Here is a 26,362-nt window from a genome sequence, read left to right on the forward strand (position 1 = left end):
CAAGATGCAAATAAAAATTTGCAAGTCTGAAAATGTTTAAAAATTTATTTTACTCAAAATTTAAATAATCATATGACTCCTTTTGTAAAGTACAAAAGAATTCATCACTTTTTTCATTATTTATTCTTACTTCATCTGAATGTTTGTAGATAAGATTTTCTTAGAAAAGATTACTCTGGATTAGAGCTGCCTGAGAGACCTGTCTCTTTGCATTTATGTATATTTATGTATATTCTACCAAAGGCAATTTGGGAATGTGTGTCGGATCAAAATTCAGAAAATATAGTCTTGGGATTTCCATTTATTATACTAAAAATCTTAAATCAATTCTGTTTGAAACATATTTTCTCAGATTTGAATTGGGGGTAATATGAGCTTGGTAATACTTGGATTATTTGTACAGAAAGAAAGTATTTATATTGAAAGAATAGAAGTAATTATTAGCAATTATTAGAGGAAACTAGTGTAAATTGAGACTTCTTATTACTACTAGCATTACTGTATGGTGTAGAAAATGAGAGTTAGGTGTTTGTGTGTTAATTTTATGCTAATTGGCCTGAGATATCTGCGGTCCTTCCGAGAACTGAATGTGGAGCAGTTGAACTACAACTGGCATCCACTAGCAAATTTGAATTATAGTAGAATTACTATAGTGTTAAAACTCTAAGTAATTCAGGTCTTGAATTAACTTTTAGAAGATAACAGATTTTATGATAAATTGATTTGACACTAATTACTAAATTCTTAGAATTTGGAATTCTTTTTACCCATTAAGCATTTGTAGGTATAGCTTTTGGGTCAGATCATTCTGGAGTCCTAGCTCTGTCAGTTACAAGTTCTTTGGTGCTTCAAAAGATTATTATGAGAGTTAAATGTATTATTAACTACTTCTGCACATATTTAGTATGTGCATACTATAAGGTAGGCATTAGTTTGAGCAGTAGAAAATGAAACAGTAAATAAAGTAAGCCCAGACCCCTGACTTTACAAAACTCATATAGTGAAGATACTGGCTTTTAGCAGACACACAAGGAATAAACATGATTTCAGACATTAAAAACTTCCGTAACTTAAAATATAGTTTATAAGTGGCATATAAGATAAGGAATTAAAACTAATTGGGAGTTACTTTGACAGGGTGCACAGAGGAGGCCTCTTTTAACAAATTTAAAAAAAATGGCTTTGTGAAGATTTTCAGGAAGAACAGCCCAGACAAAGAGAGTCAGCGCAAACATTTAAATAGGATTTATATAGCAGGTATACATACATACAGCCAAAACACGGTAGATGTGACTGTTTCCATTTTCCCTTTTCTTCCTCTTTCACTTCTTCATTTTGGGGACTTTAGCATTTAAGGATGAACTTCACAGTGGTATCATTAATTCAGTTGGCCAGTTATCACTGGGTACAAATTCCTACTTTTGTAGTCATGATAGTTTGTATTTCTTCTGGATTCAATGAATAGTACTTCACAGGGTTATAGGTTTTTACTGGTAAGTGAGATACTAAAATGTTTCAACTTTTAGTTTCACTTCCAATATGCATAAAAATGAGTACCAGATTAGAAATTCTATGAAAATAGCACCTGCTCCTCATACCTGTTCTAATACTCCTACTCACACATACTCATTTCTTTGTGTCTAAGTAATTCAGTTCTTGAATTAACTTTTAGAAGACAACAGATTTTATGATAAATTGATTTGACAGTAATTACTAAATTCTTCGAATTTGGAATTCTTTTTACCCATTAAACAAACCTTAATCGAAAATGGCATACCCTCTGGAGTCCTTCCAGCATGAATCATTATAGTGCTGCATTATCCCCTTCATGGAGAGTATGTTACCATCTCAGTTGTCATGGTAAGAAAAATGGGAATTGTTCTTTATTCTTATTATTCCCTAAAACTCAAGCAGTTCATTATCTACTCATCTTATTTCCTTAATCTGTTCTATTTACATTCCTACTACCAGTGGTCATTTTCAGATTCTTTCTTTAAGGTTAGTCTTATTTTATTAGTTTTCCTGCTATTCCTGTCCTTCCACCCATATACATTTTCCATTCTTTGTGCTGTTAACTATTCTTCTTCTTCTTCTTCTTCTTCTTCTTCTTCTTCTTCTTCTTCTTCTTCTTCTTCTTCTTCTTCTCTCTCTCTCTCTCTCTCTCTCTCTCTCTCTCTCTCTCTCTCTTTCCAATTCTGTTTAAAATCCTTCAGTATTTCCGTATTCTTATTGCCTCATTACCCAAAAGCGTGTTCTGTTCACAGCTGTGATGACATTCCCTCATCCCTCTACCAAGCCTCAGGGCTTGTTAGAAATGAAGAATCTCAGGTTTCATCCCTAGACCCTCCAAATCAGAACCTGAGTTTAATAAGCTCTCTAGTCAGTTTGTATCCTAATTGATTTGTACATTAAAGTTTGGACATGATGTCCTATAGGTTTGTTCCACCTGACACTCATGGTCCTCTGTGTTTTAGCCCTTACTTCAATTTCCTCTTTCAGAGCTCACCTCCCCTTATGACTTACCTGATTCTATTTAATATGTTTGGCTCCTCAAACCTGAATTTTATCTTCTTATTTCTTTGTATCTAGTTTTTCTTGTTTTGGGGATACCTCTCAATCCCCTAAACTGATACACATCTAATAAAATTCTTTTTAACATTTAAGACTCACCTCAAGTGCAGAATTACCTGTAAATAGTGTTCTTGATATTTCACTACTATATGATGCTCCTTGTTCTCAGATACACATATATAATGCATACTTCACCATAATAAGATGAATAGGTAATGAACTGCTTGGGTTTTAGGGAAAAATAAGAATAAAGAACAACTCCTATTTTTCTTATCATGACAACGAGATGGTAAATAAAGTAATCTTTGTTCTGTTATGAAAGACTTTTCAGTTGAGACTGCAGCAATAGGTAAATTTATTTGTGAATACTTTCTAGGCCTGAAACAATATTTCAAATGTCATTTTAGATAAAATAAAATAGACTAGAAGAGATCAAAGTCCTCTGACATCCCAAGACTTGGCAACTGGATAATATAGTTGATAAAACAGCCAATTGTAATAAAAATCTAAGCTGATAGGATTCAAATACAAAAATAGGTGCAAGTCAATTGCACTTGTTTTACTAAACAAAGCTAAAGCAATTAAATCAGAGTTTTGGTTTGATAAAAGAATGCCAAGACAGATCCCTTTAGTTTTTTAGTGAATTAATATAGCATAATGCTTAACATTGTTTTGGGGAAAATGACTTGACTTTGTCATACGGATATAATATATTATCATACTTGTATGATACTTGTACTATAAAGGTGTAATATTTTTATTATGGGGTATATTTTGATATATTGATTGACATGGGTATATTATGAAAATATAAAAGTTTGTCAGAAAGATATACAATGCAAAATTTTAAAGTGACTTTTTCCCATCAGTTATCTGCTCATGAAGGAATTTGATAAAAATTTAATATTATTGTTTTAAGGCAGAATTACTATATTCAGGAGACTGCATTCAGTTTCAGGATACAAATAGGAAAGTGTTCACAGAAATTCTGCTTATTGTATCAGTTTGCATTTCAGGTAACAAACTGTATCCATATCACCAAATGGCGCTACCCCAAGTAACCTCCGAAAAGTAATTCAAAAGTCTATAACAATACTTATTACTTGGAATTTGTTCAACTAGGCACAGATGACACCAGCATTATGGAAAAGGAGCCCTGAGAGGATGTTAAAAGCTGTAGGTACTTTCAAATAGTCCCTTGAAACAATTCTGAGACCTCTAGACAGAAATGACTGAGAATGAGCAAATATACCATTTTCCCAAGAAGCAATGTAGTCAGCAATAGATAGTCTCTTTGAAGGCTAATTAATCAATTTTAAAGATGAATAACAGAAAGTAAAACTTCAAAATGCACATCATTCCATTTGTTATCTGTATCATCAGGAATCTTGGTTATTGTATAAAAACACAGCTCATAGAGTATTATTTTTAGTTTCTTCTATGTTAGGGAATAATAAAAGGGAAATTTATTCTTGATGATAAAGCCTTTGAAAATCATTTGCTAAAAAACAAATAAAAATATAAATTTTTAGAGAAATAAATTTTGTCTTCCTAATCTTTGTTTGCCTAGGATTTCACATAAGTGTTTTCTTGCTCGTATTTTAAAATAAAACTATTCTCAATTAATTACAGGTAATTTCCTTCTGCAAGCTGAAGTTATATTTAAATTGAGGACAGATCTAATTGCTAGTTGCTCCTGGATAAGTGCTTGATGTTGTCTGTGGCGCCTGATCTACAAAAGTCTGTAAATTCCTTCATTGATTAACATTTTCCTAAAATACATATTCATAAGTGTCAGAAAGGGCACATAGCAAAGTAATATCCATTGACCTCTTTCTTCATGTTAGGCTTTGCCAGAATTTTAAGTATAGTATCTGAGAAAGTCCCATGGGAAGAGAAAACTGTTAGTTTAAAGTGATGGCATTCCATGTGCACTTTTCAGAAAACACTGTCCAATGATTTTGCATGATTTGAAATACAATGAACATAAGAACAAATTGACATGAGCTGCATATCTAATAGATTGTAATTATGTCTTATCAAACACCCAAGTTTTAAAACATTTTATTGTGTGGAAACAGAGTAATTGTCCACTTTCTCATGCAGTTAATAATAAATTTCAGGAAGAATTTAACTAACTATAACTCTTTAGATTTTTTTCTTTGTCCCTGTGGTAGCAATGAGAATAAAAGTGAATTACTTTGGTGTTGTTACTGAGTGAAATCTCTTTCCAAAAATGTTTGACTTCTTTTTAGGGTCCTGAAATTTAAGATATTTTTCATTTGCTGATAGTTTGTTAATCTGAAAATATTAAAATAATAATTTTAAATATATTTAGATGTAAAAACTAGCTTATTTTGTAAGCCACAGTTTTTTTGTGTTTCATAAAATTTTATAGTTTGTTATATAATTTGTAAGATGGTCCAGCGAAGTAAATTCATTGACTGCAGTAGTAGATAATGTCCAAAATTTCCTTCTTACAAGAAGGAAAGTACTACTATAGTCCATTTTTTGTCTTTTTTGTTGACTGCTGTAATAACATGTAAATATATATTTACAATATTTTATGAAACTAATTTTTATAATCATATTTATAAACAGATTATTCTAATTTATCTGTATATAGTAAAAATTCAATTTTGGACAAAAAGTTATTTCATTGTTTTGAAGCATTTCTCCTTTGTTTTATTCTATTAGTTTCATAGTTTCAGGATTTAAATTTAGGTCTTTAATCAATTTTGATTTTGTTTTTGTTACAGATGAGAGTTATAGGTTTAGTTAGTCTTGTGTTTTAATTTGTGAATATCCATTTTTTCAATTACTTATTGAATTGACTGTTTTCTCCAATTTGTGTTCTTATCAGGTTTTATTTTTAAATCAATTAGCTAGAGATATATGAGTTTACTTTCAGATACATGTGTTCTCTTCTAGTGTTGGATGTGTCACTTTTGTGTCAATGTCAAACTGTTTTGATCTTTACAACTTTATAGTTTGTTTAGAACTAGGCAACAGATTGGTTCCTACTTTATTATGCTCAGATGACTTTGAATATTGTTTTTTTCTTAATATTCTATATACATTTTGCAGTTTTTAAAAAGTTATGTGAAGAACATGATTAGTATTTTGAAAGGAATTACAATGAATCTGTTAACCACTTTGGGTAGAATGTATGTTATAACAATATCAATTCTATATACATGAGGTGTTTCTCCATCCTTTTTGTGACCTTCAATTTCTTGCAACAATGTTTTATGATTTTACTGTAGAAATCTTTTACTTCTTTGATTAAATTCATTATCAAGAATTTTTTGGTAGCTATTGTATTCTTGATTTCTATTTCAGATGATTTGCCATTGATATATAGCAATCTTACTGCTTTTTTAGGGGGCAGTGAACTGGGAATCAAACTTAGGTTCTTGCACTTGGCAGGCAGGCACTGTGCCACCAAGCTGTATCTGCGGCCCCAATACTACTGATTTTTATACGTTGATTTTATATCTTACAGTTGTTCACAAAGCATTTTTTCTAACAATTTTTGCTATAGTTTTGGGGGTTTTTGTATGTAATGTAGTCTCATTCATAAGCAGTAACAATTTGACTTCTATATTTTCAAATTTAGATGACCTTTTTGTCTTTCTCTTGTCAAATTTTTCTGGTCTTCTAGCACAATAGTGAATAAAAGTAATAAAATTTGAAAGTTTTGTCTTGTTCAAGGTCCTACAGAGAAAGCATTATTTGATGTTATGTTATTTACCAGCGTGTTACTCTTGCCCTTTGTTATGTTAAGGTACATTTCTTGCATGCCTTTGTTCAAGGGTTTTTATCATGAAGAGATTTTGAAATTTATTCATTGCTTTCTTTGCATCAATTGAGATGATCGTGTGGTTGTGTCATTCAGTTTATTGATGTGTTATATTACAGTAACTGATATGAATACAGTACATCATCATCCTGGGGTGAATTTCACTTGATCATGGTTAGTAAACTTTCCATTATGCTGTTGGATTAGGTTTGCTAGTGTTTTGTTTACAATTTTTGCATCTGTGTTCATCAAGCATATATACCTGTAGTTTAGATTTTTGTCATTATCTGGTTTGGGTATCAAGGTAACGCTGGCCTTATAAAATGTATTAGGAAGAATTCCTTCTTTTACTTTTTGGAATACTTTACATAGAATTGGTATTACATCTTCTTGCAATGTTTGGTGGAATTCAGCAATGATCCCGTCTATTACTGAGCTTCTCTTTGATGAGAGAATTTATACTAATGATTCATCTTTTCAAGGTTTCTATTTCTTCATAATTCAGGCTTGATGAGGTAAGGTATACAGGACTAGGAATTTTTTCCATTTAAGTTAGTCATCCTGTCCCTCCTGTGACAAAATACTAGAGACAAATTATGAAAGGAAGATTTAGCTTGGCTCATGGTTTCACTGGTTTCAGTTTATGGTTAACTGGCTCCACTTTAAAAAAAATTTTTTTTAATGTTAAAAAGCCAAACAGAAAAAAAAGATAGAAATATATAATTTCAAAAAAGAAAAAAAGTAGGTAATTAACACTAGTTAATATATTGCAAATTGTTATCTCAGAACTAGTTGTTCAGATTACAAAATCTATATAAAAAGTGATCAAACAAGGACAGCACAAACTATTCTTTTTGATGAACTAAGATTAGCAGTATAGTTATCTAGCGTACATACACATATATACATTGTATATGTTTACCAACATACGGACTTGTGAGGGAGAGGATCATGTCAGAGAGGATATGGTGGAGCCAAGCTGCTTACGTCATGGTAGCTAGGAAGGACAAAGGGCAAGGAAGCAAGAGCAGAAAGGAATGGGGACAGTGAACCCCAAGGCATAGCCTCATGGTCTGCTCCTTTTAGTTAGGCACAATACCTAAATTTTCATTATATTCCAATAAGCCATGAAATTATGAATCCATCAGTGGATTAATCCACTAATGAAATTAGAATCCTCACATTCCAGCCACCTTAAAAGGGTCCTACCTCTGAATAAATGACCCTTTTGGAGACATTTTTGATCCAAACCACAAAACCTTTCTTTCTAAACTGTGAAATTTGTCGACATAGAACTGTTTATAATAATCACTAAACACATTTTGTGTTTTGGTGGTGTCAGTTGCAATGTTTATATTTTCACTTATGATATGTTTTTGCTGACTTTCTGCGTGGATGATCTGTCCATTGCTAAAATGGATGTGCTCAAGTCCCCAATATTACTGAATTTGGGCCTATCTCTCCATTTAAATCTATTAATACTTGCTTTATATATTTGGATGCTCCAACTTGAGTGTATACATCTTTAAGATAATTATTTCTTCTTGCCAAATTGATCTTTTCATCACTGAATTTTGAGTTTCCCTGTCTGATTTTACTGCTTTTGATATTGACAAAAGTCATTTTATATAATATAGGATCAATATGGCTACTTTTGCTTTCTTTTTGACTTTGATATAATGAAATATCTTACTTCATCTCTTCACTTTCATTCTGTATCTCCTTAGAGGTGAAATAAGTATTTTGTAAGCAATACATACTGTAGTTGGGTCTTTTAAAAAAAAATCCATTTAGCCACTGTATGCTTTTAAGTGGAGAACTTAACTCATTTAAATTCTAGATAATTATTAAGTTCTTATAGTAGCCATTTTATGGATAATTTTATAATATTGTTGTACTTCCATTCTTTCCTTTTTCCTCTCTTTTAGTTTTCTTTGGAGATTAAGTAGTGTTACTTAATTTTCTTTTGTTTTTGTTGTATTTATAATAGATTTTTGGTTTGTGGTTACCATGAGACTTGCAAAAACATCTTTTAACTATAGCAAGCTATTTTGAAACATCTTAAAGAACAGGAACAAACTGTAAAAAGAAGAGAAATCCACTTATAAAAGTTCTCTAGTTGTTTTCCATTTCTCTTCACATTTTGAATGTATTATATCTCATTTTATAGTCAAATCTTTCATATCTAATTTTATAATGAAGCTTTCTAATTATTATAACTTTATGTTTTAGTGGGTGGTTGATTTAGTCATTTGTCCAACCATATGGGTGCTAAGCTGGGTTTCACCTGGGTCTGACAGCTGGAGGAACCTGCATGGTCTCTGGCTGGTGTTCCCCAGGCCACTCTAAAGCTGGATGGTTGGGGCTGAAGCTTGGGCCTGTGTACAGATTTAAAGATCTTTATCTGATGCTGGAGCTGAGCTAGAGGTTCTAGGAAAGCTGCTTTGTACAGCAGCCTTCTGTTTTTACTGTGTATTTGATCTTACCTTGCTGGGCCTAGCACTGATCTCTAAGAAAAAGTCTTGTGCTACTTTTATGTCTTCCTCTCCAGAAGGGATGTGTGTGGGGGGCAGAGGAGGAGTCCCTACTCCGTAGCTTCATGTTGGAAGAGAGCAGTTGGAAGCAATCTCTTTGTGACTTTGCCCCAATAAGTTCCAGAAGCTCAGTCTGTGGGCTGCTAATAGGGGATATGGAGCTTTGCCCAGACCTGGGTTTCATTTTGGTGGGACTAATACTGAATTTAAGTCTACACTCTGGATTTAGTTCACTATGCCAAGCTGGAAGTACCTCTCTCTTAGAGTCTGCTTAGAGTTGAGGGAGGGAGTAATGCAGACTCTTTCCTTCATGTCTCCTTCAATATGTCTTTGATTTCATTACACTAAAAGTGGTACTATGATCTCTCGCTTGACTTCTGTAGCTTTGTACTGGTATTTTGGTGTATAAATAGCTATTCTACTTGGTATGTTTGTGGGGAGAGTTCTTTAGAAAATCTTGGGTACCATATTGCTCTTATGTCAAATATTATTTTAATAGTATTCATATCTCTAGTAACCTGGGAAAGTTTTTTCTTAGAGTCACAAGGGATTTTGGAAAATGTAAAGATGATTCAGCACTATCACTGTCCACAGAAACGCCCTTGTTCTCAGCATCCTATGGAGAATAGGTCAGCAGCATTTTCTTCATTTATAGAAGAAGCAGAGGCATGACTCTAGCATGGTGTTAGTCTTAGTATGGATTTTCTCAGAATTAAATTAGGCCAACTTATTTTAAGCATCTATTGAAACCTGAGAATATAAAAGGGAGCAAATGACGGACAATCCCAAATAAGTATAAAATCACATATTGAGAAAGGTAAATTAAGCTCAAACTAAGGGAAAAAATAGACACTAATTATTATAGTGTTTTGCATCTCTAATTGATACTTTGAACAAGGAACTGTAGTGGCATATAATACGAATCACTTTGTTTTGAATTTTCCAGTTTCCTTACAGTGGACCATGCTGGGGTTCTTAACTTGTTTAGTAACTGAAGACTGTAGTAGTTATATGACTTTCCATGAATTTCCAATCATTTAAAAGAAAAATACACTGTGGTCACTGAAAAACACAAATATAGTCTCAACACTAATTAAAATGTTATAGCCCCAAATATTAATCAAAATCCCAGATAGTTTCTGCATCAAAGATTCTCTTTTATTATACAATCTTCAGAAAATATATCTGTTTTGGGAAAAATGAGAATAAAAAGTTAAACTTATAAGTTAGGTACAAGAAGAGGTTTAACAATACCTATCCATAAAGTGAAACAATTATGCTATATTGTAATAAATGATATGCAACAGTGAAAAAAGTTATCTGCTATCTGATGTCTTTTTTTATCCTTCCATGTTTAACCATTGATTATTGAAACCTCTAAGTTTGGAGCATGAGAGGGAAATAACAAAAAGAGCAGAAAGTTTTTATTGAACTGGCAACGTGCCTTTTACTCTCTGAAACTGACAGATAATGGTAATGATAGTAATAACAAAAACAAAGAAAACTGCAGATCCTTACAGAGTATTGCTTATGTATAGAAGTAGTTCTGAATGCTTTACCACAGTAACTTCTTTAATCTTCAGAACTGAGGCAAAGAAAGGTTCAGTAACTTGTTCAGGATTATTTAACTTGTAAATGGTGGATCTGAGGTTTTAAGCCAGTCAATCTGGCTTCAGATGTTTTTGTTATAAGGGATCTTTGTAAATTTCTTTTTTGGGTGGGTCATTATGATTAAATCTCTTTTGATGTGTTGTATGAAATGGCTAGGTGATTATGTAAGTACTTTATAAATTCCAGGCATCCATATGTAATATAAATATATATTTATAAATATATATATATATATATGAATTCATATATAATATAGTTCCATGCCTTCTCAATGCACAAAACTTTCCCATTCTTCCTGGGTATAAATTGAGAGTGAAGACTTTATAGTTTTCTTTGTCAAATATTGTCAGTGTTTGAATTCTTTATATTAAATGTTTATATAATCAATCTGAGTTTTAATGGTGAGCACAATTGGCTTCTTTTTGGGGGATATTATAGAATGATGTTGTAAAGATGTTAAAATCAGAAAAGGACAAGGAAATGAGAGAGTTGGAGACATGAATCTATTTTTAAAACACCAAAACCTACTTTTTTTGTCTTAATCAAGGACACAATTTTCAGGGTCAGCATTGCTGATCTCTGGATCCCAATAAAGTCTTATCAATACTTTGGAGGTAAATGAGTGAGAGATAAGAGGAGGGAAAAGCTCTATAATTAGGAAAGCAGTCTATCTCAGAAGTTTTCTTGGAGATCTGGAGAATCCTAATGTTTCTTTTAATTTTTGGCTTAATAATTAACCTACAGGTTAGCATTTCCTCTAGTACTCATATTAGTTCTATCTGGCCTCCTAAGGACTTGGAGTCGGCCAAGTAAGAGGAACCCCAAACTCTGTCATGTACATATCCTAAGTGTTTAAAAACATTTAAAAAGATACAGAAAACTCCTAAGAAAAGAGAGTTATAAACGCCTTTACTTATCCATCTATTGTGGCAGTTCCCTTGACCTATTAAAGATCTCAATTTGTTTATGAGTGAAGTTATGGATAAGATATTCTGGTTTTCAATGCTACACTTAGGTAGAAGGCTAATTTTCTTAAGTGTTAGATAATTTCATCTAGTGGCTTGCTTTCACTCAAACTTCCAGGAATAACCATTTTTTTATTGGTATTTCTAAGGCTCTAGGAGATTGCATATCAGTAGATCAGAATAATAGAATCTTTCAACTGCAGGGTAAACCTCTTTGATAAAGGGGACATATTAAATTCATGGGATAAATATGAAATTTGGAAAAGATCTGCATAAATTCAACATTTTTTTCTCTTCACATTAAATCATATATCTACTGTAACATTTTCATTTATAGATGAGAAAAGTAAGATGTTTCCCAAGTTCCACAGATATATTAATGAGAATACTATACTGAAACACATAGCTATACCTGAATTCTCATATTATTTTTTGTCTGGCCACACTGAATTAAAAAGTAATTTATGTTTATGTGGTATTTATCCTCAGTAGGCATCTATATGTCCCTATGAAATCCTGTTGCTAGTTTTCTTAAACATTAATAGGAAAACATTATTGTCAAAAGTCAGATAATAATGGAAAAAGCAACTCAAGATATCTACTTTTCTTTATTCCAACTTATACATCTGTGGAAGTTTAAACCTGTTTTATTTAAACATTCTCATATTTGACAAGTACATTCTTCCACTCAGGCACGGCTTACTTATTTATTGAATTTTCCTCTTTACTCTGTGCTTCATAAAGATATACTTTATCTAAATGTAGAACAAGGTAACTACCACTATGAGTCAGAACAATAACATTTATAAATTTTTATGAAGGAGATATCTCTCACCATGAATAGTCTAATACTGTCATAATTGGAAATAATAGTTAACTAGCACTGAAAAAATGCTTTTGAAATTCAAGAGACATAACTCCACATGTAGATCAATTATATTTTTCTATCTCGGTCAAGCTACCAAAATGGGAAAAAAACATTGTTCATTGTGTATTCGCTTTAGTATGTATCCTTACAAGTTGTGAAAGTGATTTGAAATGAATATATAACTCCCATTGATAATATTCCTGTGGTTCAGACAATATATTAACCTTTCTTTTGCAAATATAACTACCAGGAGCACTCACAACAGCAAGCATGTGGCCAAGCTTGACTTGAAATTGTGGTCATCTGACCACAGTCCACTGTACCCCTTTCTGTATCCTGATGGCAGAGTTTTGATTTAACCAAGAAACCTGAGCATAGATATTAATGATCTAAGTTTATTTTTGATGGTGACTTTATCCACAGTCACTCATATAGCATTTCAAGGCTTTGTGATTGCACAAGAATGGATCATCTAAATAAAGATTGCTCTAAAAAGTTTAAAACCTTACACACACACACACACACACACACACACACACACACACACACTTATCATAATAGAGCAGTGAATTAAGTGTTTAATTTACTTAACTCAGGAATCTTAGAATCGTTGGTAAAATAAAATCAGATTGGATAATTCCGTGTCCTTTTTGGTATTGGAATTTGAAGTCAGGACCTCATATGAGGACCTCAGTTTGTCAGCAGGTGTGTGCTGCTGAACTATATCCCTGGCCTGGTGCTATGTCTTAAATCTCATTAAACATCTAGAAATTCAAATAAAATGGAAGCAGTTTCTTTTAAAGTGAAGAACGTACATGGGCAGCAGAGTCAGCTACATTTTTGCTATAGTCCGTGCTATGCAGCCTTCTAGCAATGTGCTTTTTCAGGCAAGCTGAGCATAATAATCCACTCTCAGCATTTGTTGTGGGTACTAGTAATAAAATAATAGGCACAGAATTCTTGGCATAGTAGCTCAATAAATCACAGTTGTGAGGTTTTTTTTTTTAGGATGATGATTACTATTGCAATTATGCCTATATCAACACTGAGTTCAGAATGAAAGTAATAAAAGATGTTTTATTAAAACCCTCCTCTCCTTGGTAGGACCTATCATTATTACCAGGATGAAACAGTGTTGTTAGTTAAAGGAAAGCACTTCATCCTTTTCTAAAAGGCCAATTAGAAGTGAATTTACAGGAATTACAATGAGAAAATGTTAACTAGAGACAAATTACTTATGTAGAAATAAAAGCCTGGAAAATGGCTTACAATGTTAAACCTTGACTCCTTGAGCAAATTGTTTTATTTCTCTGCCTTTCAGTTTCTGGTGTGACAAGAAAGGCTTCTAAGACCTATCCTTTTCAACTCAAAATTCTAAGAGTTCTATGAATTCCCCTTGAGAGAGTCACCAACAGCAGCTTACAATCTGGACAGGGAAGCAAATAAGTCTTTGTATACCCTCACTCAAGTGATACACTCAAGTGTATCAGTGTTCTCTGGTAATCTGGAATGGAATAGAACAGTTTAGCTTCTGGCTTTAGGAGAGCTCTTGGATGGTTGTCATTGGAACTTGGAAGGCCAGTTGTTCAGAAATCCTAATGCCCAAAACCTAGTTCTTATAGTAATTAAAAAAAAGGTAAAGGCTAATTTCTTATACTTGGATGAGAGAGGTTTCTACAGCACAACACCAAAAACAAAACAAAACAACAACAACAAAAATTCTTGACAGCGTCTTCAACACATATATATATATATATATATATATATATATATATGGTAATAAACATATTGATAATAAACATGCCAGCTAGTATATACTGTTGCGTATAATATATGGAACATAATATTATTTTTACTTATTTTCAGCAAAACCAAGGCAAATGCCCAGCCCAGAATTGTTCAGTGGAAGCCCCTGCATGGATGCCGGTCCATCATTGTACTGTAAGTTTGATTATGTCAAGATTGGCCACATTGAATAAGAAATATATTTATATTTTAGAACAACCTTAGTGTAATGAGCTAGACTATTCACAGAGCAAACTTTTGAAAAGAGAAACTGTGTACTTTCAAAAACTACCCAGATTAAGAATTCTATGCCTGTGTTCAGAGTCAGGATGACTAGCAAAAGATTTCTCTAAACCAGTTATTGATGAGTTAGATTTACATTAAAATGAATATATTTGCATATATATTTTTCTGAACAGCTTCGTGTTCAGCAATATTTGATTTTATATGCCTTTGAGAGGAATGCTTTCTCTTCTATATCATTGTTTGTTGACTGCTTAATAGTGATGAGTAAGCGGGCTTGCAATTTTCCAGTCTTCCTGTAATAATACTCCTTGCATTTGTGTAGCATTTTCTATCAGAGATCTTTCAAGTACATTGGAAAAAAACAGGTACTATGCCATTATCCATGTGTTACAGATTGCAGGCTTAAATGTGAAAAGAGTAAGAATAGAACATCAATTGCAGAGCTGGCAATAGATCACAGATACCCTATGTCTGTCTCTTTGCATGTACTTGTTCTGCTGCACTGTGTTTTGAAGTAAATGAAGAAAGTAGCTGATCTGTATAATATACTCTTATACATGCATTGCCTGATTGAAATGACAATGGTGCCTTAGGGAACTGTATGTGCTATAATTTACAATTTGCATATCATGGAGTGATGTTTGCGAGATGGGGACAAGAAATAAGAAAGTTACTTTTCGGCATTCCCCTCCTTGCTGGAATTGTAAAAGTGATATGTGATGCTTCCTCAATATCTACACTTATTGTCAGTGCACAAACTGCTGAAAGCTGCAGCTGGGCTGCCATAGCAGAACTTACGACTATGCTGCAAGGCAGCGGGCTTGAGGGAAGTTGGTTTTCATTCAGTTCATGTAAGGGATGAAGCATCTCTCCTTGGCTTTTGTTTTTCTGTAAAAGAAGGAGAAGGTGAAGAGGATGATGATGCTAAATTTTGGAGAGATTCTTGCAGTACAGAGGCAGCTCAGACTTGCGGAAGACTTAGAGAATAAAAATGCCACACTTTTGTGAGCAGATGGCCAGTGGGAAATGCATGCTTAGGGATTCTGCTAATGCCAGAGAAAGGACAAGTTTTAATGATTTTATCTTCATCAGTCATTCCTGTTATTGTATCCTTGATGATACTATCTCATAATTGTTGATTTGTGTGTCTGCTTCTACAGGAGACCGTAGGGTACTAGTGTACTTACAACTGAGATAAGGCCTGTTGCAAGTTTGGAGCTTTGTAAGTGAAGGGTCAGTTTTGATTCTTCAGTTTATTAATTTCCTGTCTAGTGAGTATTGTGTTGTGAATATGTTTTGTCCCCTTCAAGAACTCATTTTGAAACTTAGTTTCCATTGTTCTGTGTTAAGAAAGCAGAAATTAAACTTTACTATGGCATTTTGCAGTGAGATCTTTTCAAGTTGATTAGGATTAGATAGGGTCAGCAGCATGGAACCTCTATGATTTGAGTGCTGGTGGCTTTATACGAAGAAAAGCGACCTGGACACATATGTGCTCCCTGCAGTCCTCATGTGCTGCCCCTTGGTGTCTCAGGAAAGCCAGAAAGAAGGCTATCACTAGATGTGGCTCCTTGACCTTGGACCAGGATCACGAGCCTATGTAAACCCTTTTACTTTGTGATTTAAGTAGTCTATAGTATTGTATGTTTAGAAGTGTAAAACAGACTATGGTAATATGTTTCAGTACATTGTTTTTACAACTCTAATTTCTTGTTAAGGAGGAATAATACTGCTTTTGACCCTTTTAGGTTGCTAATTTTTATTTCTCTCTTTCATGGGTCCTTTCATACTTTTCTTCTTATTGAATACCACAGAATATGTGTTTGAGAATTTTTGTATTCAAACTTCAAAATTTAGTAATTTCATTCAGCTATGTCAGGCACTATGCCATTGCTGGAGATACAAACATGAAAAGACACCATTCCTATTTTTATCAAATGTACCCATCAACAACATCAATATGAATTTTTAGTTAGTAACTGGTACTTTATTGCACTGATGATTTCAATCCAAAGTAAAAGAAACTTGACAACCTACTTACTTTGTACAGGATTATTTCAAGGAGAAAACAGTCTTTTGGATTATTGGGAAGTAATAATAACTATAGTAGTTCATTTTTCCTTCTTATGTTAGACGTAGAACTCTTGGGATCTAGGGATTCTGGATTAGGTCCTCCTATTGTAAGACTTTAAGAGTTACAGATCTAACTAGTTTTAGGCTTTTCCTAAAGATCATAAGTCAAAAATGCCTAATTTAAAGTTTGAATTTCAGTTCTGTAGTCAGGCAAGAGTATCAGCAAGATATTTCTTGCCACTTCTGCCATGGAACTGGGAATTGCTGGCTTCATAAATTCGCTTTGTCATTTATTTAAATGATGATTATATTTTATGATGATTATATTTTTTGAGTGGAGCAGAAATTATCTGGAGGATTTGTGTAACTTATAACGTGCTGGTGACCTTGATCCATAGAGGAGGATTCCCAGGTGCTATTGGGGTAGATGGGCATTGCCTTAGCCATACCAAACTAATTCAGGTGTGGACATTTGTTCCAAACAATGGCAAATGGATTCTTGTTCCTGAGAATCTGTCATTTATCTTAAAGAGATATTAGTATAGTTTAGATCTAAAGTATTTCTCTGAAGTCTTGTATATTCTTCTTGTAGAAGTGGGGCTCATGAAAGGTGACTAACTGTACAGTGGGGGTATTTTATGCATCAGTGGATTAATCCATTGATGAGTTAGTGTATGAATGTGTTATTAGGAGATGGACCTGGCAGAAGTGGCAGGTAATTGAAAGCATAATGTGAAAGGATATATTCTTGGTTTTTTTCTCCTGTTTTCTTCCTGGATGCCAGGAGATAAGCAACTTCCTTGCCACCAGGTTGTTTCTACCTTGGAGCCAGTCAGTCATTGACTGAATCCTCTGAACAATGAGCCAAATTAAGCATCTCTTTCTTTATATTGTGGACATTGGGTATTGCATCTCAATAAAGGGAAGATGACTATACAGATATTAATTGGTAGTCCTCCCTATTAAATCATGTGAATGACATTACTGTGGATAACATTCTATGAACCTCACTTGCTAAGATCCATGAATCTGTCCTGAGGTTTTTACCTACGGTGATTCTGTGAAAACATCCTAATAGCTTGCTGAAAATCATTAAATTAATTTTTTCTGAAAATGTTTAGATTTTTGTTTCGTTTTAGTTGGGGGTCATCTGATCTACTTTCAAGCCAAAAGAAAAAAAAACTCATTAAGTAATATACCCAGGCAGCCATGTTTTTTGAGCCTCTATTCCTTATACCCAAACCTAAGGTAATGAGTAGTACTTCCAAAAAAAAGCATGGTAAACACTGAGATTTTTATAACTTATAACAGTCTATTCATGTGATGTATCTGATTCTATATAACATGCATTGTAAAAGTGGCCAAAGAATTACTTGAGAAAAACTTAATTATAGAATGATAAAATGGCAGTTAGCTATCCAATCAACACACACATATTTGTATAACCAAGAACTGCATATGGTATGTAAAGTCATCCAGTATTAATTTTCATTTTCTTGTCTCTTAGGCAGTGGTGAAAATCATACCTCCACATTTTTAAAAGAGTATTTCAACTGTCTCAAATCCTCCAAGTACCAAATGAGGTTATAAATAAGTTAATATGCTCTCACATGCTCTATTCAACTCTATTGGTAGTGGATCAGCTCTATTATTTGTTGCCTTTTTCGGGTTCAGTTGATTCACTTCTACATTATTTTTCCCAGTGCCATATTCTTCTTCGTTGGTATTTTGTTCTAGAATGATTGTATCCTTGTAACTACACTTCATTACTTTTTGCAAAAAAAAAAAAAAAAAAAAAAAAAAAAAGTCTTGGTCTTCCTGTGTGCATTTAACCCAAGTTTAAGTGCAGAGCATTTTATCATTGGTTTTCCTAGGACTCCTTTTTCCAAATTGCTTTTCAAATGTCTGTCATCAGTTAAATATTGCCTTAAACATGGCTTCTATTGCTATTTGTTCAGTTTCTCCCAAGATGTTTCCATTTTTTCAATTTTCATGCTTATATAGTAATGCGTCAGAGAAATTTTTATTTTATTTTTTAGAGAATTTTCCTTTCAGCCAGAATTGCAATGTGCAGATTAAGATTTAATCTAAAAAAGAATGTTGCCCCAAGTAATTATGCATAGCTGTGGACATAATTATATTTTTTGATTGACTGTAAATGAAGTATCTTCCCTAGTGAGAGTTATAACAGTTTGTTTATCTTTCATTGTTTGGCTACATTAAGCACTAGAACAATATACTTCCTTACCCCATACTTTAAATTTAATTGAGTGTATGCCTCATTGATTTGTATGACCACAAATATGAACACAGTAGTAAACCTGAAACACTGCCACTTTTAAACTATTGAGGAAAATGCCCGTGCATTCTAGGACCCTGATGAAGAAAGGCAAATCTGTGTAGTTATAGTGAACTAGGCTAAGAATTAGTTTCTGAAACTTAGAAAATAAAGAAGTTTGGACTCAGGAGACTGAGTGACTGTTCCATTTCCATTACTTAAACTCTCTGAGATATGTACACTATATGTCTTTGGACCACTCAATACAACTATGGCTTATGTGTGGATGTGATCATTTTGAGAAAGTCTTAAACCTACTCCCTAGTTAATGGCTGTACTGTGTGATTTTTATTTTATATATTTTATAAATCCTTATGTGTTTTCTAGAATAAATGCTTCATTTCTGTAATATATATGTTCTTTAGTAAAAATTAAAGGATAATAACCGAGAGAATTTTATAAGCTAATTTGAAAATAATTGGGCTGTATAGAACTTATAGAAACGTTAATATTGCTATATGTAATATATATTACTATGTATAATATTTACTCTTAACTACATACACAAAATTTTTTTAAAAAATCATGTAAATATTTGTAAATCAGAACACTGCATTCTGAATACATCAATTCTTATTCACTCTTTCTAGAAGCATTTATTGACCATATATTATGAGTAATAACTGAAACTTGGATTTCTCAGTCTATAACAGGAAACAATACATGTAAATAATTATTATACTTGGTAAAATATTCTATCATAATGTCTATAAAAAATCTATAAATTTTGAAAATGGAAAATTACATAGAGATGGGATTTGGAAGACAAAAGGTCCAGTGTTTGTTATGACCATATTTAAGAATATAAGCTTCAGAGTTCAGTAAGTCTTTTGTTATAATATTAACTCTGCCACTTATTAGCTGTATTACCTTGAATAATTTACTTAAACTCTCTGAGATATGTACACTATAATATATTTTGAGGTTTACATAAGAGAATGCACAGCAACCCTTAACATGGTAGTTGGCACAAAGTTAAGTGCTTAATAATTACTGAGAGGAGAGAAAGAGAAAAACAGGTCTTTCCAGAAAGAATTGGATGAGAACAAGAAAAGGCAATAACTCATTATTAATTAGGGCTACTTAGTCCTTCAAAAAAGAGGATTCAGGTTGGGACAGGGAAATGTTCCAGGAATTAATTAATATACAGTTTGCTAAACCTTGAAAGTAGAATTTTGCAGCTCTTGACAATTTTTCTGACAGGCAGAAACTGATTGTACAAGAGTGTCATCATGTTTGTATTCTGAGTAACATGAAGCAATTTGGAGAGTAGATACTCTTTTTCATTTAAAAGCATTTTTAACATTTTCCTACTATGTCTTCTCTAGATTATAAAAATAATTTTTCTCTTTTATGAGAAATTAATAAAAGCAGATACTCCTTGTAGAAATCAGAAAGATGTCTTTGTAAACTGTTATTTCGGCATGTTCTCCCACGCCATCTCACATTATCCACTGTTACGATCATTCACCCTAATTTAAACAGTTAATATAGTGTCCATAAACTATTATGTAGTAGTACTAAAGGTCATCTTTTCCCCTTCATTTAGCCTCCCTTTTCCTCCTCTTTCTTTTGTACCTCTTCAATTTTTTTTTTTTCAATCTGCATTGTGTGACCTAGTTTTGTAAACAGGCCATGACCATGGGACTTGGGAACATCTAACACACTCATAAAGCAGTATCTGTGTTCTAGGTATTTCCTATAACTATAGTACCATTGGGCTTCCTCTGTGGCTGGGAAATTACACACACAGAGTCTTTGATGAATATTTTCTTTCCAAAAGTTTTTGGTTAAAATTTTTATTCTGGGGGCAAGATTTTTATACTCTCAGCAGTGTCTTTACAAAATGAAAAGTCAGGACATTATCAGATGATCATAGTTTTAGGAAAACTGCAAAGGACTGCAGAGTGCAGGACCTTAAATCGGTGGACATTGAGATTAGAGTATATCTGGCCATACGGTTGCTGGTCAAAAGGTTAAAAAAAAAAAGAGAATACAAAGAATAAATTACTTCAGAAAAAGCACAATGCACATTAAGAAATGTGAATTTTGTAAGATGGCTCTGGTCCAGATTTTGCTAGCATCAGGGTCTTTAAATCAAGGAAGATGAAATTTATACAATGATAGTTGCTATTTTCTCTTTTCTCCTGGCCCTTGGAGTATTTTAAACTTACACTAGTTTCTTCCCTTATTTTCAAACATTCTGCTGGGAACTGGAGTTCTTATACAAAATAATTTTCGTAAAACTAATCTTTCAAATATGGCTTGAAAGGGATTCCACAGTATTTAAGGAGGAGTATATTAGTTCATGGATGTCATGAAAGGACATTCTCAGGGATACACAGAAAAGCTACACAGCAAATAGTATAACTACAAACAAACAAACAAATAAATATAACATGTACTCAACCTGCCTTACATGGAGAGATGATGGCTGGTGACCTTAAGATTGTTTCTTAGGTTTAAGAAGCTAAACTTTTGGAATAGTAGGTAACTTGCCATCAGGAACCAAAGGCAGGCTCACAGTTAAACTCAGCTCAACAGTTTCTGTTCTGTGTTCCCATCTTCCTCTTTCTACACTTTTAAATATTTCCCTTTAATATTTAATTTTGCCTTTATCCAAAATGATTAATATTGTGTCCTCAATATCTACCCATTTATTCCAACCTTATTTTTTTTGTCATTCAGTCAAAAATCTGATAGAACATAGAAGGAATATAAACCTTTGTGACTTTTTTTTCCTATGGGTGTTAGGAGTTTTAAAAAATTTTTATATAGTTTTTTAAGTGTTACTTATTTTTTCACACCTGTAGTGATACATAATTTTCATATCTTGCAGTGTTCCCATTTCAAGTGCAAAATTCAATAATTTTTAAAGTCCATTCAGAGTTGTACATCTATCACTGCATCCAATTTTACAACATTTTCCTTACCATAAATGAAATTCTATACTCGTTAACAGTCTCTCCTTATCCACCCTTCTCTCACCCTAGGGAAACAACTAATATATTTTCTGTTTATATGGATTTAGATAGTAATCTAGACATTTCCTGTAAACAGCATTATGTAACATGCTGTCTTATGTGGCTGATTTCTTTCACTGAAGATATGTTTTCAGGGATAAACCATGCTATTATATGTATTAGTTTTTCATTACTTTTTTGTTGAAAAAGTTTTCATTGTATGGGTATATCATATTTTAAACAAAACATCCATTCATCAGTTGACAGATACTTGAATTATTTACATTTTTGTGCAAGTTTCTGTGTTGATATATTCAGTTCTGTTAGATACATACCTAGATGCGGAACTGCTGGGTCAATTAACAAATGTGAAGTGGTATATCATTGTGATTTTTTTTTCTTTTTTGGCCCTGAGGATTAAACTCAATACCTTGTACAGCTACGTAAGCTCTCTTTCATTGAGCTGTATCCCAATTCTTTTTTATTTTGATACAGGGTCTTAATATGTTGCCCAGAATAGTCTTGTGATCTTTTGCCTTCACCCCACAAGTACCTGTATGGCATGAACCACAGAACTCAGCTCTCATTTTTATTTTGATTTCCATCCCCGTTAGATTAGTGTGATGTTTAAGTTTAATCATGTCAACCTGATTGACTTGGGTCCATTTATGGAATTAGTAAAGCACACTTGTGTTTGCAGGCAATGGAGTTTTGAAATTGCTTTTTGTACATGGTCCCTGGCTACTACCTCTGACATTTCTTCTCTTCACTATTTCCTGGCTGCTATTAGTTTAAGTATTTTTCTTTGCCTCATGGTTGTACATGTTTTTGCCTTGGAGTTAGCTAATAATGAACTGAGAATCATTTAAAAATTTTTATTAGTATATGATATATATACCTAACATATTCATTGTAGGGTATTGGTACATATGCGTATTCTGTATATACACTAAAAAAGTGTTGGACAAAATAAATATTTCAGTGCTCACAATTTATTTATCACACACCTATTCTGTGACCTTACTGTATTGTTTTGTTAGTATATTCAGGCACATGTATTTGATCAACAGAGACCTATAATACTTTGTTTCCAAACCCTTATAGATATCTTTCTAATAAGCATGGCAATTGTATTACCTAAGCCATTAGAATATCAAGATAATTAGTACAATTATATGGAAATTTAGGAGAGGGTATCACTAAATTTGCTGGGTTAGCAGCCTTCAAAAAGGATCCAACAATGAGGAAAGAAACATTAGAAAAAGTAACAGACGCTTAAACATTGAGACAGTAATGGTGGGAATTTGGTATCTTAGAGTTTTGTTTCTTAACTGATACATAAATGTTCATGAGTCAACACATATACAAATTTAAAATTATATGCAAAGATTTTTTGTAGAAAACATTGAATTGCCTTTGTGTTTTCTAGTTGTGTTTTTGCAGGCTTTAAAAAATATTCAAAATAGGGAGACAGGGAGATGCAGCCAGGCCTGCCCCTATGCACTTCATGGCTGCCATTAGAAGGCTTGGTTCCTGCTGACAGCCATCACGGGAAAATGCAGCCAGATATGCCCTGTGTTTTCACAGACTTCCAGTAGAGATCCTTGCTTCCTTCTGGAAGCCAGTGCCTACTGGTAAATTCAGACAAACACATCCCTGTGTGCCTGTTGCCATCAGGGGAGTCCCAGTGTAGACATGCAGGTTGAGAGAAGAAGCAGCCCCACTGATAGACACATCTGGCCATTGGAGAAGCTTCAGTGTAGCTTCACAGGTCTAGAAACACCCACCCCAAGCCCTGCTACCTCACTAGAAACCTATATTCGGAGAAACACAGGTGGTTGTCCCATTTTCCTACACCGTAGAGGGTGTAGAAGCGCCCGGGATCCTACAACTGGCTTGTAGGGAGGAAACCAGAAGAATGTCAAGACAATAAATCAAAAGATAACCTCAGACCTCCAGCCCATACAAAACAAGTCTGGGAGATACAGTTATGGAAGAAAATGGAAGTCACACACCTAGAGTCTCAGAGAGGATAGCAACTGAAATAAAGAAACAACTTCACGAGACTGTGAAAGTAATCATATCAGAAATAATATCTCAGGTAGAAGAAGAAATCATGAACATAGTGAAAAAAATGCTGAGTATACCTAATTAAAAAAGAAGAGCTTAGTAAAATGATGGGAACCTAGAATGAATAATGTAGGAAGAAATTACAATGCATGAAATAGATCCAAGAAATTAAATAGTTGCTCAAAGTTGGAAAAACTGCTTGAAAGAAACTGAAGACAGACTTTCAGACCTTGAAGACTAGATCACAGCAGCAATTGTAAAAGGAAAGATCTCTTAAAAATAACAAGGGACCAGGAAATAACAACTGACTGGAAGGACTGTGAGACAATGCAAAGAAAAATAATTTAAGCGTGATTGGTATCAGGAAGAAACAGGGGTCAACTCAAACGAAATAAAAAGAGTATTTACAGAAGTAATAGCAGAAAACTTCCCAAACATGGGAAAAGGATCTGGCATACAGCTAAGTGAGGCATGTACAACTAGCCATGACCAAAGTAAATCTACATCCAGATCTGTAATAATCAAGATCCCAGAAACTCAGCACAAAACCAGAATATTAAAAGCTGTTAGAGAAAAGAAACAGATCATCTACAAAGGAAAGCCAGTCAGAATCATGACAGACTTCCCAACACAAACCATCATTCAAGAAAAGTTTGGAGTGAAGTGTTTCAAATCTTGAAAATAAACAGCTTCCAATCCAGACTGATGTACTCTACCAAGCTATCTTTCAAAATTGATGGAAAAATAAGATACTTCCGTGATAAAGAACAACTGAAAAAATTCAAGACCACCAGACCAACACTCCAGAGAATGGCTGAAGGATTTTGTAGAAAGACATGACCATGGTTCCAGCAACAGTAGAAGAAGAGGATCACTAAGTAGATCAGGCAATTGAATGATGGGGACAAGGGGAGGACCAAAATAGGAGGATAGCATAGCAGAGATGAACCAATGCATGCTGGTTGTAACCATTAATGTAAATGGTCTCAACTCACCAATAAAAAGAAACACAGGGTCCGTGAATCAAGAAGCAACATCCATCAATGTGCTAGATGCAAGAAACACATTTAACTCAAAAACAAATTCATAGACTAAAAAATCAAAGGAGAGAAAACAATTGATCCACAAAACAGGAGACCAGAAAAAAGCAAGGGTAACCTGGCCATCAGCTGCAGAATGGATAATACAGACATGGAAAGCTATAAAGTAGGATGATCTTAAAGCTCATGTAGATAAATGGATGCCACTGGAAATAATGCCCATGGGTGAAATAATTTGGACTCATAGGGATGAACACTGATATGTCTCTCTAGCATAGAAAACTTAAGGAGTCAGTGCTTTCCAAAAAGCACCATACATATTATGGAAGTGATAGGGGAAGCAATGCCTAAAAAGGGAAAGTGATAACCACTGTAATTTCCTATTATCTTGTTTTGAATTCTTGCACTGTTTTCACAGTTTTGTTAGGGTTAGATTTATTCTGTCTTGTTTTGTTAGAATTTACTTTGTCTAATGGTATGGGAAGTTATTTTGAAGATAACGGGACATATTATGGTAACAATTTTTGATTCCCTGTTTTCTTATTTTGAAGTCCCCGAACGCTTTCATTCTTTTGTTTTGATTGGTTTCATTTGGTTTTGTATTGTTTGATTTTATTACATATGAAGATATGGACAGCTAGAGAAAATGAAAAGAATTATGGTAGACATTGTTGATTTCCTGTTGTCTTGTTTTGAAGTCCTGAATCACTTGTATTGTTCCATCCAATTTGCTTTATTCTGTTTTGTTTTGTTTCATTCTCTCAAAATAAAAACAGATATGTTGCTGTAATTGATAAACTAACTGGAATATTAGTATTTGTGAATATACTCTGATATTTCTGATATCTTTGATATTTCTGATAAATGAACAGCATGTCTCATCATGTGTAAACTTTTAGGATAGTAAATTTTTCTCTTACCCAGCCCAAGTAACTGAAGTATTGGGTAGAAATTTTGGTGAAGAAAATAAAATAGTGATGTTAAGGGAAAGACAGGCTGATGGCAAATCGGGAAGCCTTGGTGATGTGTACAGTATTTGCCTTGGGTGATATATTGTTGTTGATAATTACCAGTGCACTGACTTTTCAGTATGTCTATATTGGCGTTATGTGGGATTTCAGGCTAGGTTCACATTCTTGCTTTCACCCATCATGAAAGAAGGGAGTGTTACATTGTAGTAAAGACATCAGTTTTGGAGTCAGGAAGCGCAGATGAAATCTCCTTTCTCTTATTGCCCTTATGATCTTGAGCAAACATTTCACTATCAACATCTGTACCTCACTTTCCTAATTTGTGAAATTAACTTTTGAAACATTAAATACCTACCTCACAAAATTATTTAAAGAATTAGAGATAATAGGCGCAATATTTCAAGCTCAAGTTTCTGGCACATTGTTACTACGTATTAATTTTGTTACTATCATGACTTTATTTTCATTGGCTAAGGAGAACTCCCAAGGTGGATAACTGAAGATTTGTCTTGCTCCTCAGACTCA

At 33.4% G+C, this 26,362-nt stretch overlaps 1 protein-coding gene across 9 annotated transcripts in view; it reads left to right on the plus strand.

The window, feature by feature from the left end:
• Dlg2 (discs large MAGUK scaffold protein 2) overlaps nucleotides 1-26,362 on the plus strand; it is a 1,893,126-nt gene that overhangs the window by 441,141 nt on the left and 1,425,623 nt on the right. For all 9 annotated transcript variants that reach the window (XM_063256338.1, XM_063256340.1, XM_063256341.1 and 6 more), the window contains one exon: nucleotides 14,218-14,292. In XM_063256338.1, coding sequence (XP_063112408.1) covers nucleotides 14,218-14,292 — 75 coding nt within the window. The remainder of the gene's footprint in view (nucleotides 1-14,217; nucleotides 14,293-26,362) is intronic.

The sequence above is a fragment of the Cavia porcellus genome, unplaced genomic scaffold (genome assembly GCF_034190915.1).
Source record: "Cavia porcellus strain 051 isolate PalLab524CR breed Dunkin Hartley unplaced genomic scaffold, mCavPor4.1 scaffold_9, whole genome shotgun sequence".
In the NCBI taxonomy this organism is placed as follows: Eukaryota; Metazoa; Chordata; class Mammalia; order Rodentia; family Caviidae; genus Cavia; species Cavia porcellus.